The sequence below is a fragment of the Schistocerca cancellata genome, chromosome 8 (genome assembly GCF_023864275.1).
Source record: "Schistocerca cancellata isolate TAMUIC-IGC-003103 chromosome 8, iqSchCanc2.1, whole genome shotgun sequence".
In the NCBI taxonomy this organism is placed as follows: domain Eukaryota; kingdom Metazoa; phylum Arthropoda; class Insecta; order Orthoptera; family Acrididae; genus Schistocerca; species Schistocerca cancellata.
This window is the reverse complement of record NC_064633.1, coordinates 91,801,318-91,820,159: the sequence shown is the minus strand read 5'-3', so window position 1 is coordinate 91,820,159 and position 18,842 is coordinate 91,801,318. Positions and strand designations below refer to the sequence as shown.

At 37.5% G+C, this 18,842-nt stretch overlaps 2 protein-coding genes across 21 annotated transcripts in view; one reads left to right on the top strand and one right to left on the bottom strand.

Annotated features, from left to right (window-relative positions):
• LOC126094911 (phosphatidylinositol phosphatase PTPRQ-like) overlaps positions 1-3,090 on the top strand; it is a 425,768-nt gene extending 422,678 nt beyond the window's left edge. For 2 of the 3 annotated variants that reach the window (XM_049909550.1, XM_049909549.1), the window contains 2 exons: positions 1,348-1,414; positions 1,502-3,090. In XM_049909550.1, coding sequence (XP_049765507.1) covers positions 1,348-1,414; positions 1,502-1,632 — 198 coding nt within the window. In that variant the 3' untranslated portion in view covers positions 1,633-3,090. Of the gene's footprint in view, positions 1-1,347; positions 1,415-1,501 lie in introns of those variants that run through there. The other variant, XR_007521896.1, reaches the window with a different exon arrangement.
• Positions 3,091-4,956: 1,866 nt separating this feature from the next.
• Positions 4,957-18,842, bottom strand: part of LOC126095287 (cytoplasmic dynein 1 intermediate chain) — a 197,842-nt gene continuing 183,956 nt past the window's right edge. For all 18 annotated transcript variants that reach the window (XM_049910054.1, XM_049910055.1, XM_049910056.1 and 15 more), the window contains one exon: positions 4,957-6,122. In XM_049910054.1, the coding sequence (XP_049766011.1) occupies positions 5,970-6,122 (153 nt within the window). In that variant the 3' untranslated portion in view covers positions 4,957-5,969. The remainder of the gene's footprint in view (positions 6,123-18,842) is intronic.

Sequence of the window (18,842 nt, the reverse complement as noted above, 5' to 3'; positions counted from 1 at the left end):
AATCTGTAATGCACTGATAATCCAGCCAATACTACAGAATATGCTATATTCAGCTGTAATATTAGAGATTTCCCAGAGGGGGAAAAAATATTCATTTGCAGTTACAACTGAATAATCTATATCTACATACATACTCTACACGCCACAATGTGGTGTATGGCAGAGAGAACCATATAGCACTAGCAGATATTTCCTTTCCTGTCTGTGTTTGAATCCTAATTTCTCTTTTTGTCTTCACGGCCCTTAAACAAAATGAACATTGACAACAGTTTCCGTTTCTGCAGTCAGCTGCAAATGCTTATTATTTAAATTTTCTCAATAAAGCTTCACAAAAAGAAAGTTGCCTTTCCTCCAAGAATTCCCATTTGAGTTCACGAAACATCTGTTATTTGTGTTGATCGAATAAACCAATAACAAACATAGCAGCACACTTCTGAATTGCTTCCTTTAATCTGACCTGGTGGTGATCCCAAACATTTGAGCAGTACTCAAGAATGGGTTGTACTATTGTTCCAAATGTGGTCTCCTTTGCAGGCGAGCTTCTCTTCTCTAGAACTCTCTCAATAAACCAAGTCAACCATTCACATATCCTACTAATAGGTAATTTCTTCTCATCATTAGTAAAGCTTAAGAAATGCCTTCAACATTCACACCAATTAATGTTGCAACAACATTTACAAAAGTGTTGTTAATAACATTTATTCTTTCTAGATGTTACCCTTAGTATTACCTCTTATCACTATTCTTTTGGAAATTTCAAGGTTTAATTTTTGGTGTTGTCACCTTGTGATTCTTATATCAGTTTCCATTTCTAATGCTCAAACTTTGTGCTCAGAAACAAAGCTTTACAACTGATTTCTAGTCACTGAAATTGATCATGTTGGTAGCTTTTTAACATGCTGTGAGGCCGGACGCCATGTACTTGTCAGCCTGCTGGCAAAAAGTCCACAACAATGTGTACAACAGTCAACATGTTTATCAAGGCAACTACCTTTTTAATTGGCGAATGTGTTACTTTGATTCATTTAAATTTATACATAATCACCTGTAGTGGTTTCAATGTTGGTATCACTAGTGTGCCTATGTTGACATCTTATGTTACAAGATTTACCTTGCCTCTTATCTTGTAGTGTTTTCTGTTTACTTCAAACAAGATGACAGAGAACAATATCTAAATTCTGAGAAGTTGATGCATACTGAGGTACGACACGATTGTCTTTTCAGCATTTGTATTCTATAAGTGTAATATCTGTCTTACTGTCATATTTCGGTATGATCTTCGGTCACTTCTTTACATAGAGCACTAGTTGGAATGTTACTAACAGATTTACTTGGGTTTCTTTACAGGCTCAGTATGCATACATCTATAAGTGCATGAGGGATGCGTTAGCGAATACAGCATATCCAAAACATGGTAAATATGATTAAATTGTTTGATAATGGTTAATTATGAAAAAAATTGAATTATTTTTAATGTGGTGTGTGTGCTTATTTTGTTTAGACAAAACTTCTACAAGTTCACTGGAACCAATCTATGAATCTGCAGGCCCTGCTTTAAATGCTACAGTCCACGACAGTTCAAGGATGCTGAATGCAAAATCGAATATAACTGAAAATGAATATGAACTGTAATTTATTGTTGAACATTATTTAATGTTGTGTATTGTGCTTACGAAATATGAACTGAATTAATTACATGAAATTTGATCTCATGATTTTCAAGCATCAGTCATAAATGAGAGCTAAGATGAACAAGTGCTAGCAAAAAGGAAACACACTATATCCTCAATTTACAAAGGTGACAAAAATGATTTGGAAGTGATAATATTTCCTTTCCCAACTGAATTGATTTGTAACTGGCTTCAATAGCTCTTGCTCAGATGATAATACAGTTATTTAGAGAAATAGAGCGCCGTACCTGACAAAATTTATAAAAAAATATCAGTGTGATATATGTTAGTTGGAGATGTTTATGTTCTCATAACAAGAACAGCTCAAAAATAACCCTGTGTTCACTTTACATTAGAAAAAATTCTTCGCATGTACATAAAATGCTATCTGAAAGTTCCCGATTTGTATCTGAATTGTATTGGTGCTCATTGTAATTTTGATAACTATTTTAAACCATTACGTATGCAAAATTTATTAGGCTAGGCTTCCATGTGGCCTGAATTATTTGAACATTTTGATGTCCACGCCTTTGAATTTAATAACTGGTTTTGTATTAACAGATGGTCTCACTTGAATGTTAATTACAACATCTTTAAACTCATTTCTTTGTGCATCTAACAACAACATGCAACTTTTTGTTGTTTGGTTTTAATTATGGCATTTTAAAGTACAGAATTTTGATTTTCAATTTTTTTGAATTCTGCAGATGTATCTCTTAACATAAACCTGTGAAATGTGAATTTACAGATTAGTGTGGACTAAATTTTAATACACCACAGCATGTAATGTTCTTGACACTTACTCCAAGTTTTAATATTCATGATTACTGCAACAAATTTTGTGAAATATGCTGTGGGTTTTGTCACATTGTGAAGTTGAATGTATTGTGTTACAACTCGACATCTCATGCTGCATGATAACTGTTAAATACAGGATTAGTCTTATGTACATTAATCATAAATAATGTTATGTCATCTCATTTTATCGCTATAATAATGATTGTGTCAAGTGTGTTTGTAAATATATTTAAGAAGAATGTGGATACCCACTGAAATTTTTATATCATACCTGATACTCAAACTGTACTCTGAGAGTGTTTCATGCAATCATATACATCAATTTCATCTAATGTAAATAAACAAACTCTGGCAATATCTTTTAATCTTTAGTCACAAAGAAATTATTCCAGATGTACTCAAATGATTCATGAATAACACCATGTGTATTTCACCTACAAAGTGATTATGCCCACCAATATCTTCATCTGTGCTGGTCTTTACCCATTACCAACACACATCTCACTACCTGAAAGTATCTTTAGGAATATGTATCACTGATTGGTTGAAACAAAGAAACAATTAAAAAATAATGACTTTCATCCAGAATCTCTGTGACAGGAAACGACAGACACTAGCATGTATTACAGTTAATTAAAATTCTTGCATTACAGGATTATGTTTGATATTTTGACATCCCTTCCTTTACAAGCTGTTACCTAATAAGATGCGCCAAATCAATCAATCCTCCTTTTACGCAACTTGTATCATAAATTTCTTTTTTCTCCAGTGTGATTCTGTACCTCCTCAGTAGCTACTCCGGCCAACCATCCAATTTTCAGCATTCTTCTGTAGCACTAAATTTCACAAGCATTCTCTTCTTGACTCAGCTCATTACTGTTCATGTTTCACTTCCCTACAAAGCAAAACCCCAAATACATACCTTCACAAAGTGTCCCTATCACTTAAATATATATTAGATGTAAACAAACACCTGTTTATCAGAAATGCTTTCATTGCTATTGAAAGAGAACTTATAATAGTCAAAGTATGTGCAAAGTGCAGAGAATATTAAGAAATCTAGAAATGGTTTCACTGCTGTAGCCAGCCTGCACTGTATATTCTTTGTACTTAAGCCATTATCAGTTATCTCACTACAAAACAGCAAAACTCATTTACTATCTCATTTCCTATCATCTTATAACCTCTTCTCAGAATACTACATATTCCACACAACTGCTCTTCCAACACATTCGTTGCTTCAGACAGAATTGCAATGTTATTGGAAAATCTCAAAGTTTTTATTTCAGTCCCTTGAACTTAAATTCCCCCCCACAAATTTTTGCTTTGTTTCTTTTACTGCTTGCTCAATGTGCAGACTGAATAGCATTGGAGACAGACTACAGCCCCATTTCACTTCCTTCTCAACAACTGCTTCCTTTCATGTCACTGGAGTCTTACTTGCAGTCTTGTTTCTGTACAAATGGTAAATAATTTTTGCTCCCTGTATTTTATCCCTGGCATTTTTAGAATATCAGTGTGTTCCAATTAACCTCTCTCTTAATTTAAAAATGCTACATACCTGAAAAAAAGTGTATTTAATGATAATGTATCCATCACCACCCCACTACCACTTGGATTCTATTTGTCACCATTTACACCACCTTCCCATGCACTAACATCTTCCATGTTAAGAGCATAAAATTTATTGAAGGCAACCTCTCTCAGTGTCCTTTCTATTCTATATTCACTACCTCATATCTTATTCACAATCAAATCTGAGGGAAAGGTACAAAAACAAATCATGGCACAATCACACACACCCTTACAGTACCCTCCTACGCTAACTTCTTTATTAGCCATCTACAGGAAACCTTCGTAGCAACCCATAAATCCAAAACTCGTGTCTGGTTTAGGTTCACTAAAGGTATCTTCATGATATGGACCCCAGATCAAGACCACTAACCTCACTCCTACACAGCCTTAACATCTCTCCTATCTTCTACACATGATCCTCCTCACTCAACATGTCACTTCTCTGGGCATTAATCTTCATTTCTATGATGGCTACATCCATACCAATGTCCTTCTCAAACACACTAAAAATTGACAGTATGTGTGCTTTCTACAAGAAAAATTCTGTTGAGAAAACTAATAAATACAAGACAGAACTGCAATTTACTACTTACCTTCAGAAAGCGAAGCATTTAGTACTACTGATACACAAACATAAAAGTGAAAGTGATGACATTACCACTGCTCATGTTTTCTTACACCATACCCATACCATTACTAATAACTGGAAACACTTTCCATGCTACCAAATAATATAATGTACTCCAGCATCACATGAAACAAGTGAATACAGTGGAAGAGAGCATTATATATCTTCCAAAAAAGGAAACTGTGTATTTCCCAGTGCATATAATTATGAGGGAAATGCTTTTGCGATTAATGTTTCATTTTCTCCTCTAAATTTTCCAATAAATAAATTTATAAAGGAGAACAGTTCTTTGTTTCAAACACTTTATTTGGTAAGACCTGATAGCATGGGCAAATGCACGATACATACAGAATATTTACAACTTATGTCATTTTACAAGGAGTGAGAAATAGCTTCTGAAAGACAAGGTATGAAAAATAAGTTTAAAATATATCAATAAATGATACAAAAAGCAACGTGGCTTCTACGGTAATGAAAAAACATAAATTACAACTTAAGCCAAGGCTACCGTCTTGAAAATTTACAAGAATTACTTATAGAAAATTAAATTATTTAATAAATTATGTAATATGAAAACATTGAACCAATAGTCATTGCTAAGGTATCAAATTATTTAACAGTAGGTGAAATCAGAAAATATTATAATTAATAAATATCACAGCATAATATATACATTCGAGATATTTACAATAATGGCCCATTCATGGTGCTTTGTTTACAAAAAAAAAAAAAATTTACGAGCCTAGGCAGCAAGCATACTGGTAATAAGTACAGACATAAATTTCATATTTCATTTCTTCCCTAAGTGTAGTAGCTTACATTTCTTTTAAGCTTGCAAATTAGTTGAATGTCCTTCATAAACCTTATATTTCAATACTGCAAAATATCAAAATACTGGAGTAATATTATGCAGCCCCCCACCCAGAAAGTTGAATTGAGAAAGCCAAAGTTACTGTTTTACTGTCAGATGCACCATAAAAACTGAAATGAATGAAAGTTCTGAGTTTACCAATGAAGTTTTCCTGAACTGTGGACTGATAGGGCTGCGATTTCATGCTACTACTAAATTTATTGTGTTATGCCAAATTTTGCACTTTGTGCATATGTTCTTTAAATAATTGCTAAATGCAGCATGACATCATTATCTGCATATGGCTTTATGCCCACAATCACACAACACAAAAATCATTGCAAATAAAGCTATTATATAAATAATGTAGACAGAAAATTACACATATAGGTGCCTCTTGTTGAATTTCAAAAAAACATTCTGGGAACAAAAAAGACCCCCCACTTCCTCAACGGAGTGGAGAAGATGACAGCGAGGACAGGCTCCCTGGACCGGAGTTGACACTCAATTTGTCAATATCATCATCAGCTTGATTATTGCGTAGTTCTTGCAGTGTATAAACAAATTTGCTCCATTCATCAAGACGTGGTTGTGCCAATTGCTGTAATTGAAAAAAGTCTTTAAGTAATATGTTATATATTAACACAATGGAAGTGATTAAAATATCTGCCCCCCCCCCCCCACACACACACACAAAAAAAATAAAAGAAATGATTTGCCAGGTACTTGTATCCACATGAGCAACTGTATTAGAGATGCTATCTTGGAGTGAGAACACCCCAATGCAAACAATGCTTTTGATCACAGCCAGACTCCGTTCGCCAGACACCAGACGCACGGAGGAATGCCTCGTTCTGAAGTCTTGCAAACTCAGGGTCTTTCACATGCCGCAGTTTAAAGGATGTACTGTAAGTATCTTGGTTCAGGAAAAACTGCACTGAGTGCCACCACAATGACAGGAGTTACTATCAAATATTGTAGATTCTAACAATGAATGGAGGATCTAAAATGGTGCAAATAAGTGTGAATTCAGTACAGGAGAACAACAACTGGTGATAGCTATGTCATGAAGAACCACTTTCTTGCTGTGCAATAGAACATGCATTGAGGGAAACAAAAGAAAGGGGAGGCCACCTGATAGAATTTTATACAGAGTATAATTTAACCACTGCTAACACTTGGTTTAAGAACCATGAACAACTACTACATATGTAGAAGAGACCTTGAGATTCTACAGTTTTCAGGTATACTGCGTAATAGTCAGACATATTTTGGAATCCAACTTTAAACTGCAATATATTTACAAAGGCAAATAAGTGACTGACTTTAATTTATTGGTTATGAGCTACAAATCAAAATTGAAGAGTTTTGTATTGTTTTTATCCCATTTCACATTTTCCAGAATTCAATTACATAGGTCTGTATATTAACCACTGATAATATTTCAGCAACCTTCTGCACGTGTATTTTTCAAATGATCTATTACATACTTTTGAAAAGCTTATATCTGTGGACTGAATCACTTATCAGAGAGTGATGGAGTGATATGAGTGCCGGAAAAAGTCTAATTATTCGCTTTGAGCCAAGACTCCACCTGTATTGACTTTGCTCGTCCTTCCCTGAAGTACTCAGTACAGCATGAAATTTCATTTACTATTGCAGTGTGGCATTTTTTGGTCAGCACAACTCTCTTCAGTTCAGCAAAATCATGGTACCAGTACAATTTATGCTTCACTATTTGTTTGTGAAATCAAGGACGTTCATTGAACTAGTAGATGTTTGCAAAGAGGCAGTCTAGTGATCTATCTTGCACAAGCCTTTAAAAATGAATGGGACTGACAGAAGAGGGGAATGAGGATTCTCAGTACATATTATATAGTCACATAAGACATGAAATGATATTACAACACCATGCAGAAACATCCCCCAGCTTGTCACAAGCGAGTAACTCCCGTAACTGGGGAGAGGATGCTGTTTTGATCAAGACTGACACAGATCTCATTTAGGTCAAGCCCTCCACCTCCCCGAACTTGTCCTCTAAATGCTCGACAACAAACTGAGGCTTCATCGTCATGAAATATTCCCCATCAGCTCTCGTACATACAAGGTTCGAGGGCGAATAAGATCTGCTGCCATCCTTAGCCAGAAGTTCCTCCCATGGTGTGGCCAGGGAGGGGAATGATTTGGGGTTGTACTTCTGTGCGTTGAATTGAGCTCGTGATCACTTAGAGACTGCTGGTGTTTCACCACCAGCAAGAGATGATGGGCAATGGGCAATGCTTCATCGCGTGTCATCTGCCCTCATGCCACCCACTCCGACCAGGGGGCCTCCCCACGGCGCCAACCAGCCGCAGCAAAGGCTACCTGACAGGATGGCCATTGCAGGGAGTCCTGATGCCCCAGGGGTATGGGCATCTACTCCTTGACATACATGGGGAGTTAGAGGTGCAGGCATCAGCAGAGCATTCCCTGTGTGGTCAGGGGGCTACAACCAAGAGCGTACATGGCAGCCCCACCACAACGGACTGGCTACTGTGCTGAATATCAGGTGCAAAGAAGTGCATGGTCATCGTCGACGCAGAAATCGACACTGCATAGTGCATGGTGGAAAACACAACCAGGAATGTGTCCTTGCCCAAGAGATGGAGAATGGGCAGGACTGCAATGCAACAACGAGAAAGTGGGCTAAACATCTCAATGCAGGATTGGCATGATGCACCTTGTAAGGTGCCCTTCCCCAATTGGCTTGCTCTTTGGGAAAATTTTGAAGAATGGAGGTAAAACCCTGCAGGGGACCATCACACAAAAGCTGAAACATGTGAAACTCCTTTTAGTCTCCTCGTACAACAGGCAGGAACACCTCGTGCCTACTCTAACCCCTGGACCCTCAGGGGGACAAGTCATATGCAGTGCGACTGCACTGACATTTAAATGCAGTGTGTTCAGAATTTCCCCCTCTCCCCCCTCCTCCCACCCTCTCAGTGTGGTGTAGCAGTGGGGGAAATGTGCAGCAAGACTGAGCACTATGGTACTTATGCCAGGGCATGGGTTATGAGCTGAAATCTTGGCCACTCCTGAATTACATGGGTAAGTGCCAGCAGTGTTGTACTGTTGGATGCAATAATTACGTGTAAAATGGGAGTCCTGATTTTTTTTCTAGGACAGCATACCTACTCACTTTTATGAATCTTGAGTCATGTGTCCACAAACAAGTAACTTCTACAAGCACTTTCTGACATGTTTACATTAGGACTTGTACAAGTTTACTTCTGCAAGTCGCTTCAACAAGTTAATTCCAGGAATTTGCTCCGCATATTTCCAGTAGTGTTTCCAATAGAGGTGTCATGAGACAGGCAAATGGAAGCTTACTGTGTCACAGCTAAAAACAGAGTAGGCACTAAAAACAAAGTTCAGAAAATATTTGGGTGAAGAAATGGATACAGAGACATACATATTTAATTTATCACAAAACACTATCAAATAAAATAAAATCAGTGGACTTCACTCAGAGTAAACACTTTCGGAGAACGTTGTTTGCTGATTTCAAACATCTTGTGTCAATTTTTTTTGAGTCACCAGTCTTCTGACTGGTTTGATGCAGCCCGCCACTTATTCCTCTCTTATGCCAACCTCTTCATCTCAGTCTAGCACTTGCAACCTACATCCTCAATTATTTGCTGGATGTATTCCAGTCTCTGTCTTCCTCTATAGTTTTTACCCTCTATAGCACCCTCTAGTATTATGGAAGATATTCCCTGATGTCTTAATAGATATCCTGTTACCCTGTCCCTTTTTCTTGTCAGTGTTTTCCACATATTCCTCTCCTTTCTGATCATGCGCAGAACCACCTCATCACCTTACCATCCACCTACTTTTCAAAGTTTGTCTGTAGCACCACATCTCAAATGCTTTTATTCTCTTCTGTTTCGGTTTTCCCACAGACCTCGATTCACTATCATACGAGGGCTATCCACAAACTACATTACGTTTTGGAATTAAAAATAAATAAAGTATTGGAAATTTTTTTTATTATATACAGATGAAAGCCACACTTAAATACTACTTTTCTACATAGTTGCCATTTAAATTAAGGCACTTATCATAGCGATGGACGAGCTTGGAAATTCCTTCGTCGTAAAATTCGGCCGCCTGCGCCTTCAACCACGTGGTTAATCAGTAACCTAGCAGAAATACGATTTTTGTGGATTTCCTGGAAAGAGGCACTACAATAAACTCTCAAAGGTATTTCCAAACTCTGCACAGCGTCAGAAGAGCAATACAAAACAAGCGCAGGGGAAAGTTGGGCTCAAAGATCTTGCTGATTCACGACAACGCCCGGGCCCACACGGCAAATGCCACTCGTGAAGTTTTGAAACGAGCGACTTCCACTTATTCCCAGCAATGAAGAAGTGGTTGGCTATGCAGCGTTTTGATGACGACGCACAGCTTCAAGAAGAGGTAACCACGTGGTTGAAGGCGCAGGCAGCCGAATTTTACGACGAAGGAATTTCCAAGCTCGTCCATCGCTACAATAAGTGCCTTAATTTAAATGGCAACTATGTAGAAAAGTAGTATTTAAGTGTGGCTTTCATCTGTATATAACAAGAAAAATTTCCAATATTTTATTTACTTTTAATTCCAGAACGTAATGTACTTTGTGGATAGCCCTCGTACAATGCCATGCTTCAAACGTACATTCTCATAACTCTTTTCCTCAAATTAAGGCCTAAGTTTGATACCAGTATATTTCTCGATTACATATACCCTTTTTGCCATTGCTAGTCTGCTTTTGATGTCCTCCTTGCTCCATCCACCATTGGTTATTTTGCCCCTAGGTTGCAGAATTCCTCAACTTCATTTACTCTGTGACCATCAACTCCTGATGTTAAGTTTCTCACTGTTCTCATTACTTTTGCCTTTCTTCAATTTACTCTTAATCACTATTCTACACTCATTAGACCGTTCTTTCCATTCAGCAGACCATGTAATTGTTCTTCACTTTCACTGAGGATAACAGTGTCATCAGCGAATCATATCACGGAATCCTTTCACCTTGAATTTTAATTCCACTCCTGGACCTCTCTTATTTCCATCATTGCTTCTTCTGTGTATAGATTGGACAGTAGGGGTGAAAGACTACATTCCTGTCCTACATCCTTTTTAATCTGAGCACTTCATTCTTGGTCTTCCACTCTTATTATTCCCTCTTGGCTCTTGTACACATTGTATATTACCTGTCTCTCCCTGTATAGCTTACCCCTATTGTCCTCAGAATTTGGAACATCTTGCACCATTTGACATTGTCAAACGCTTTTTCCAGGTTGACAAATCCTATGAAGGTGCCTTGATTTTACTTTAGTCTTGCTTCTATTATCAACAAAATGTCAGAATTGTCTCTCTGGTGCATTTACCTTTCCTAAAGCCAAACTGATCATCATCTAACACATCATCAATTGTCTTTTCCAGTCATCTGTATATTATTCTTGTCAGCCACTTTGGTTGATGAACTGTTATGCTGATTCTCATATTTGTCAGCTTTTGCAGTCTTCAGAACTGTGCAGGTGATATTTTTCCAAAAGTCAGGTGGTATATAGCAAGATTCATATGTTCTATACACCAACACAGATGGTTGTTGTGATGTTACTTCCCCCATTGATTTTCGAAATTCTGATGCAATGCTATCTATCCCTTCTGCCTTATTTGATCTGAAGTCTTAAAAAGCTCTTTCAAATACATATTCTAATACTGGAGACCCTACCTCTTCTAAATCTACTCTTATTTCTTCTTCTATCACATCAGACCAATCTTTCCCCTCAGAGGCCTTCAATGTACTCTTTCCACCTATCCACTCTCATCTGCATTTAACAGTGAATTTCCATTACATTCTTAATGTTACTACCCTTGCTTTTAATTTCACTGAAGTTTGTTTTGACTTGCCTATATGCTGAGTCAGAACTTTGGAAAACCATTTCTTTTTCAATTTCTTCATGTTTTTCATGCAGCAATTTCATCTTAGCTTCCTGCACTTCCTATTTGTATCATTCTCAGTGACTTGCATATCTATATTCCCAAATTTCTCTGACTAGTTTTGAACTTCCTTCTTTTATCAACCAACTAAAGTATTTCTTCAGTTACCCATGGTTCTTTCGCAGTTATCTTCTCTGTACCTATGTTTTTCTTCCCAACTTCTGTTTTTCCCTTTTTAGAGATGTCCATTCTTCTTCATCTGTAGTGCCCATTGAGGTATTCCTTATTGCCTCAGAGAACTTCAAATGTATCTCTTCATTCCTTAGTACTTTCATATCCCACTTCTTTGCGTATTGATTCTCCGTGACTAATCTCAAACTTCAGCTACTCTTCCTCACTACTAAATTGTGATCTGGATCTATAGCTGCTTGTGGGTATGCCTTACAATCAGTACCTGATTTCTGAATCTGTCTGACCATGATGTAATCTAACTGAACTCTTCTAATACCTCTCAGCCTTTTCCAAGTATACCACCTCCTCTTGTGATTCCTAAACAGAGTATTCGCTATTACTAGCTGAAATTTATTACACAAATCTATTAGTCTTTCTCCTCTCTTATTGCTAGAACCTAGCCCACATTCTCCCATAACCCCTTTTTCTATTCCTTCCCGTGAAACAGCATTCCAGTTCCTGAAGACCATAAGATTTTCATCTGCCTTTATACATTGCATTACCTGTTCAGTATCGTCATGTAATTTCTCTATCTCGTCATCTTCAGCTTGGGAAGTCGTCATGTATACCTGAACTATCATTTTCTTGATTCTGATGAGAACAACCCTATCACTGAATCGTTCACAATAACATACTCTCTGCCCTACCTTCCTATTCATGATGAATCCTATTGCTGTTGTACCATTTTCTGCTGCTGTTGATATTACCCTATATTCATCTGACCAAAAATCCTTGTCTTTATTCTATTTCACTTCACTGACCACTACTATATCTACATCGAGCCTTTGCATTTCCCTTTTCAGATTTTCTAACTCCCCTGCCACTTTTAAGCATTTGACATTCCACACCCTGACTCTTAATATGTTATCCTTTCATTGGTTATTCAATCTTTTCCTCACAGCTACCTCCCCCTTGGCAGTCCCCTCCCGGAGATATGAATGGGGGACTATTCCGGAATATTTTGCCATTAGAGGGATCACCATGACACTCTTTCAATCACAGGACATATGTTCTGTGGATACACATCACGTGTCTTTAATGCAGTGGTTTCCATTGCCTTCTGCAACCTCATGCCATTGATCATTGCTGATTATTCCACCTTTAGGGGCAGTTTCACACTCCATGGGCAGCAGAGTACTCTTAACTTATCCACTCATCTACTCTCTTTGCCAAGGCCAGTGTCAGAATGAGGGTGACTTCTAATGCTGGAAGTCTTGAGCCACCAATTCTGATTTTTATTCAAAATTTAAGCAGAGGCCATTTTTGAACCCAGGACTGGTGACATTTTGATTTCTAATCAAAGACACTATTCCTACCCCATGGATGCAATTCTATTGTACAATCAAATATTCAAAAACAGGATACAAAAGTGTCGCAAGTTATATTTCCAAGAGATGGCATTTTAATTACTTTTTGAGTTTTGCAAACGATTGATTCTTGAGGAAGGTTCACATATATAACTTATAAATTTTTCATTGAAATTGGCCAAACTATCATGAATTAAAGTCCGCTGCTGCTGTAAAAATTATGGAATTACCATCTAGCATTACAGTCACCAAAACTCCAGACAGCAGCAAAGCTTGAGCAGAATCTGAGTTGGTCCTGCTGGTCTAGTGTGTGCCTGAAAACCAAAAGGTTGTGGGCTCATTATCAAAGCCCCTGCTACTTTCTTCTACCTATATATGAAGGTAGTCTCACACAACTACTGTAGAGGTCTTGATTACTTTTTCCACTATTGCATACATTGATTTGCAAGGAAGATTGGTTTACTTAATTCATAAATATATGGTGCAAAGTGGCTGAACTATTTTTCCCGTGTGTATATGAAGGCTATTTTCAAGAATTACTGTAAGGATTTTGATACTCGCAGCTGACTGGTGCGACATCCTCACCAAAAACCAAGTGGCTGTGGAGATGCAGTGAGTTTGACATATGGCCCACGTCGTTAGCCGGTTGTAGTCTGGCAGTCCCATTCACGCCTTCAGGCACTGCAGTATGTCAGTAAGTGGCATATGGTACTTATATCGTTTAATTTATAAGAAAGTGATGATATTCAGTTATGTAATGTTTATGATTTATTGATGAACAAAATTAAGTTACCTGTTCTCTCATATTTAATCCTAACTCTATGCAGTGTCCCACAAAAGATATTACTGCTACGCCAGACTGTCATCCGGTCTTATATACAATATGTATAACACGGAAAATTTACTTAAGAAAACTGTAAAATTGTGATGGAACTTACTTTAAAAGGCCTAGGAGACTTTGATATGTTGGTGATGGTTAGACAGGAAGACCAGTTCTCTCAGACTGCTAGGGTGGGAGAGACCCAACTGTTTCGAGTTAACTGGATATAACTTGAACTTAATAATACAGCACACAGCTTATATCTGGTATTGTTATGCATTTAACAGTTAGCTGATCTTCGCATGATCAATTGGTTGTTGAACCTCATCTTGAGTGGTACCTTTCTGTTTTTTCAGCATGGCACATTCTATTACAAGCATAATAGTACTGTACACATAACACATGTCATAGAGCTGATTTTGTATGCTATACACACATGCTCAATAATCAGATATGACTGCTTACCCCGTAGTTTGGTCCATTTATACCCCAAACCCCAAAATTTGAAATTTTTAGTAGAACAAATAAATAGATTGAATGCAATTCAGGCGGTTTATTAAATCCCAGCTACATATTATTGTTTGATTTTTTCTTCTTTAGCTACGGTGACTGTTTGGATAGCCAAACCCCCCACCCCCCTTTATCTGACAATATTTTCCAGAATATTTTTAAATTCATTTAACCCTTTAAATAATACTTCCCTTATTTCCAAATTATTCTATGACACTAAAAAATGATCTGAACTTGCTTCCCAGTGTCTCATCCAGTCTGCTCGTTCTGTCTCATAAAGAAGGGTGTGTGTATGTGTACGTGTGTGGGTGCACATGCATCCATCCCTACAACAATACAGCAGAAACCAGTTTCAAATATGTTTTCTTTACAGATCATACACACTGCCAAAATATGTAAACAACATATCCCTCAGACATTTGTATTTGGGAGTAGCGTACAAAATCCTAAAGAGGCAGAATGACTGGTCAGTTCTTACCTTCAGGACGTGAATTCCAGTTCTGCTATACTATTGGGGGAGGAGGGGGGGGGGGGGCAAGAGTGTTCTTACATACAGAAAGGTGGGAATGGAGACCACACAGAACCCAGGAAGAAAGTGACTCATCTGTTGTGAGGATAAGGAGAAACAAAGATCTAGTATAACAATACTGTGTGTATAATGGATGACCTCATGTGCTGTAGTATTCTTTTAAATATGTCTACTGATATACTGGAATTTTACCTCTTAAAGATAAGTACTGCCCAGCCGTTCGGTCTCTTTGTTTATGAGGAAAACTCATTTACAGGAGAGATGTATATATGGGAGGCAACATATAAAACTGTTCATTATATTTAACATATTCACCAGAAACAGAATTTCTTGAGATTATGGATTGCACTTTATCATCATCTTTTTTGTTCTGTACAGTCAACTTACTCATCCCTGGACTCTCTCCAGCACTACCTTTTTAACATCTTGATGTTTCTGAATCTGTTCTGTTCCTTATCCCACTGTCTGGACAGTCTAAGGACTGAGTTCCAGTACAAAAAAGAATCTTCTGTTGGAACTTTTGTTATGTGAAGTTTACTTGATAATGGTAAATTAAGGGCTAAGTAAGGTCATAGTATCAACCTAAAGGCAAACTGTATGGGAAGCACCATTATAAGACATATGTTACGAAAGTTAGAGATCTACGAAGAGTTGGTGACTCGACAGAAAAAAGAAGCCCCTGTTGTTGTTATAAAGGTAATTTATCATTTTTCATTGGCAATACATTTTATCTACTTCAACAAAAACATTCGCAAGTTCTGGTTGAAAATCATGAATTGTTTAGGCATAAAGGAGATGACACACCAAAAGGCAGAAGAACTGCATCGCCGATAGGCACAAAAACAAGAGGTATGGAGCTTGGCTACAATGTGCTCAGCACAATGTATGGCAACAGGCATGTGGGTGTCTGTGTGCATGTTTTTACTACATGCTAGAAAAAGGAAGTGCATTTCGAAAGCTGGCCAAGCTCCATACCTTCTGTTTGTGTCCCTATCGAAGATCCAGATTTCTGCCTTTCAGTGAGTTGTGAACTCCTACAAGGATGCATGTGTGTACAGGTTGATAGCTGTAGAGATGGACTCATTTTCTGTTAGTATGCCCACATTTCACAAAATCTGACAATTTTTGTGTGCCAAATGTATTGCAAATTATGATTTAGCACTTATCCACCAATATGTATACCTCCGCCAAAAATACTTTGAATAATTTATATTTTGCACCCAGATTCACTGATCGAGTATTATACAAATGAAATTTGTGTTCTACAATGACAAAATGTGATTCAAATATGCACGACATTTAATAAACATTTCACTTAAGTCACATTGAGGTATAAAAATAGTTGAATTACAATTTACATGAAACATTCAAAATTAATATATATTGAAGCCACTTATATTCAAATTACTTATGATGAAAGTCATAAACTAATGAGAATACAGAAATAATAAGTGAAAGTCCTTTTACACTTTTCTAAGAACTTGAAAATGTAATGGTGGAGAATTACTTTTTAAATATATATTTCATAAAACATCAGCCATTTTAGTAATTGTATTGACCTTTAATTGGAAACCCTCTGTTTTATATGTATTTCATATTTAACAAACATGTTACAGTTTCCACTTTTCTTCCAAAACAATTCAGAATTATTAACTTATTTCAATTTCTTCTGCGGAATACTTTTCTAACTTGTTTTCTAGTTCATAAATATATTCCAAAGTTTTGATGTTACATCTATAGCAGAAATATATTTGAAACAATGCAGACTCCAGGTAGGAATACCAACAATGTAGTAAAAGATAAGATTGCTACTTACCGTAAATAGTACATGTCAAATTGCAGACAGGCATGACTGAAGACACATGAAGCTTTCAGCCACACCCTTTGTCAGTAAACACACACACACACACACACACACACACACACACACACACACACACACTACTATCCCTTTCCCTTTTCTGCTCTCTCCTGACTGCTGCTTGCATCCCCCATGACGTTGCATTCTGGTTCCATATGTTGGAGTTGGCGGTCATGTGTGCATGAGGTGTGCTTGCTTTGTGTGTGTGTGTGTGTGTGTGTGTGTGTGTGTGTGTGTGTGTGTGTGTGTGTGTTTACTGATGAAAGCTGTGGCTGGAAGCTTCGCGTGCGTGTCTTTTGATTGTGCCTCTCTGCAACTTGACGTGTCTTCTTTACATTAAATGGCAATCTATCTTTTCTTACATTGCAGAAATATATTTCTTTCTTATATTCACAGCTGTATTTGGCAAAAATTTAGCAGAAATCCAATGCAGTTAGAAGACTCTGACATATGGTGCCTACATATTTATTTAACTTGGCAAGATTAGGGCCATCAGGCCTCTCTCATATCTAACCAGGCATTTGACATAACATGTATCAGAACAGACTTTCAAACTCTTGCTCTTTTATAGTAAAAGTACACACATTCTCACACACAATAACAAAGACACCCAAACGTACACTCAAGGGTCTGTAAGAGCTCGAAATCTTGGGTCAGTACTGTTTTATGTTATGTGTTTCTATGCTCCATAGAACAAGTGTTTATTTTTCCCTTATTTTACACATTGTTCCATCCAGCAATTTCCATTATTCTTATATATTGTGATACATATGTTATAATCGATTTAGAAAATAAAAATTGTGCCCCCCCCCCCCCCCCCCCCACACGCACACAGTTTCTATTAGTACATGATAAGTACAACAATAATTAGAAATTATGGCAAAGTACGTTTTTAATTATGAGAGATAGGAGCAATGGACATGATAGAAAAGGGTGGAAGATGGGGAGGAGGGGGGGGACGGAGAGAGGGGGGAGAGGGGGAGAGAGGGGGGGGTAGAGAGAGGGGGGGGGGGGTAGAGAGAGAGAGAGAGAGAGAGAGAGAGAAATGGGCTAACACACAGTTAATGAATATAAGGAGAAGAGAAGGCAGTGTGACTCTGAGGAAGGGAAATAGAGAGAAGCTTAACTGGGAGAAGATAGGAGCATTGGCTTTACTATTTGACAGATGGAAAATTGGTCATGTAAGTTAATTTTTGTGGAAACATAATGGGGATGACAGAAATAAGCACTTCAGCTTCTCCTTAAAAGAGTAGGGCATATAATTGCACACACAATACAAGGCAGGTTATTAACGCAATGGACAAAGGCAACAGCAAAGGAGTTTGTGAAGGAGGAGGGGGCAGGGAATCACCCAGTAATTTTACTCCCTACACAACTTCATAACATCTCCCTGCAAATTAGAGTTATTTTATTTCTCACAACACTACTTCCCAACAAACCTCATGTATCTCAACAAGGGCACCAGACGTGAAATGGTTCAAACTTCTTCGAATGCTGTCCGGAAGAGGTGCTAGCATTGCTTGTCTATCATTGCTAAGTTTCCTTCTGATTGGACTTACATTCAACACAACGGTTAGTTCGCTAGCATTAACATGGCGATGAACACTGCTACAAATAGTATAGCTATTGTTAAGTTGCCAGTGTTAAGAGAGAAAGCAGTAGCAGCCTGAATAGTTTCCACTTGTAATGAGTTCTACTGATTCAGAACTAGACAGACTAGGATTCAAGGAAGCCTTGCCATCATATTATGCCATGTACATAGGTTTTTTTTTACCCATCAATATTGTTTCTTTAAGCATAAATGGTGGAAAGTTTATAATTGTGTTAACACAACAGGGAATGTGAATTAACATTATGACCATAAGAGTGACTGCAGAACCAATATAAAAATGACGTAAAGTGGAAGAAAATGTTACTTCCTGATATATGGAAGAGGGATAGTGCTGTATTAGAATTATGCCAGTCAACTACTCAATTGCAGATGACTGGTTGGTTACATGTAACTAAACTTAAAAACCCAGAAAAGCACCCTAGCTTTTGAGCTATTATTCTTCTCCTAGTTATGCCTACCTACCTATTCCCCCCCCCCCCCCCCT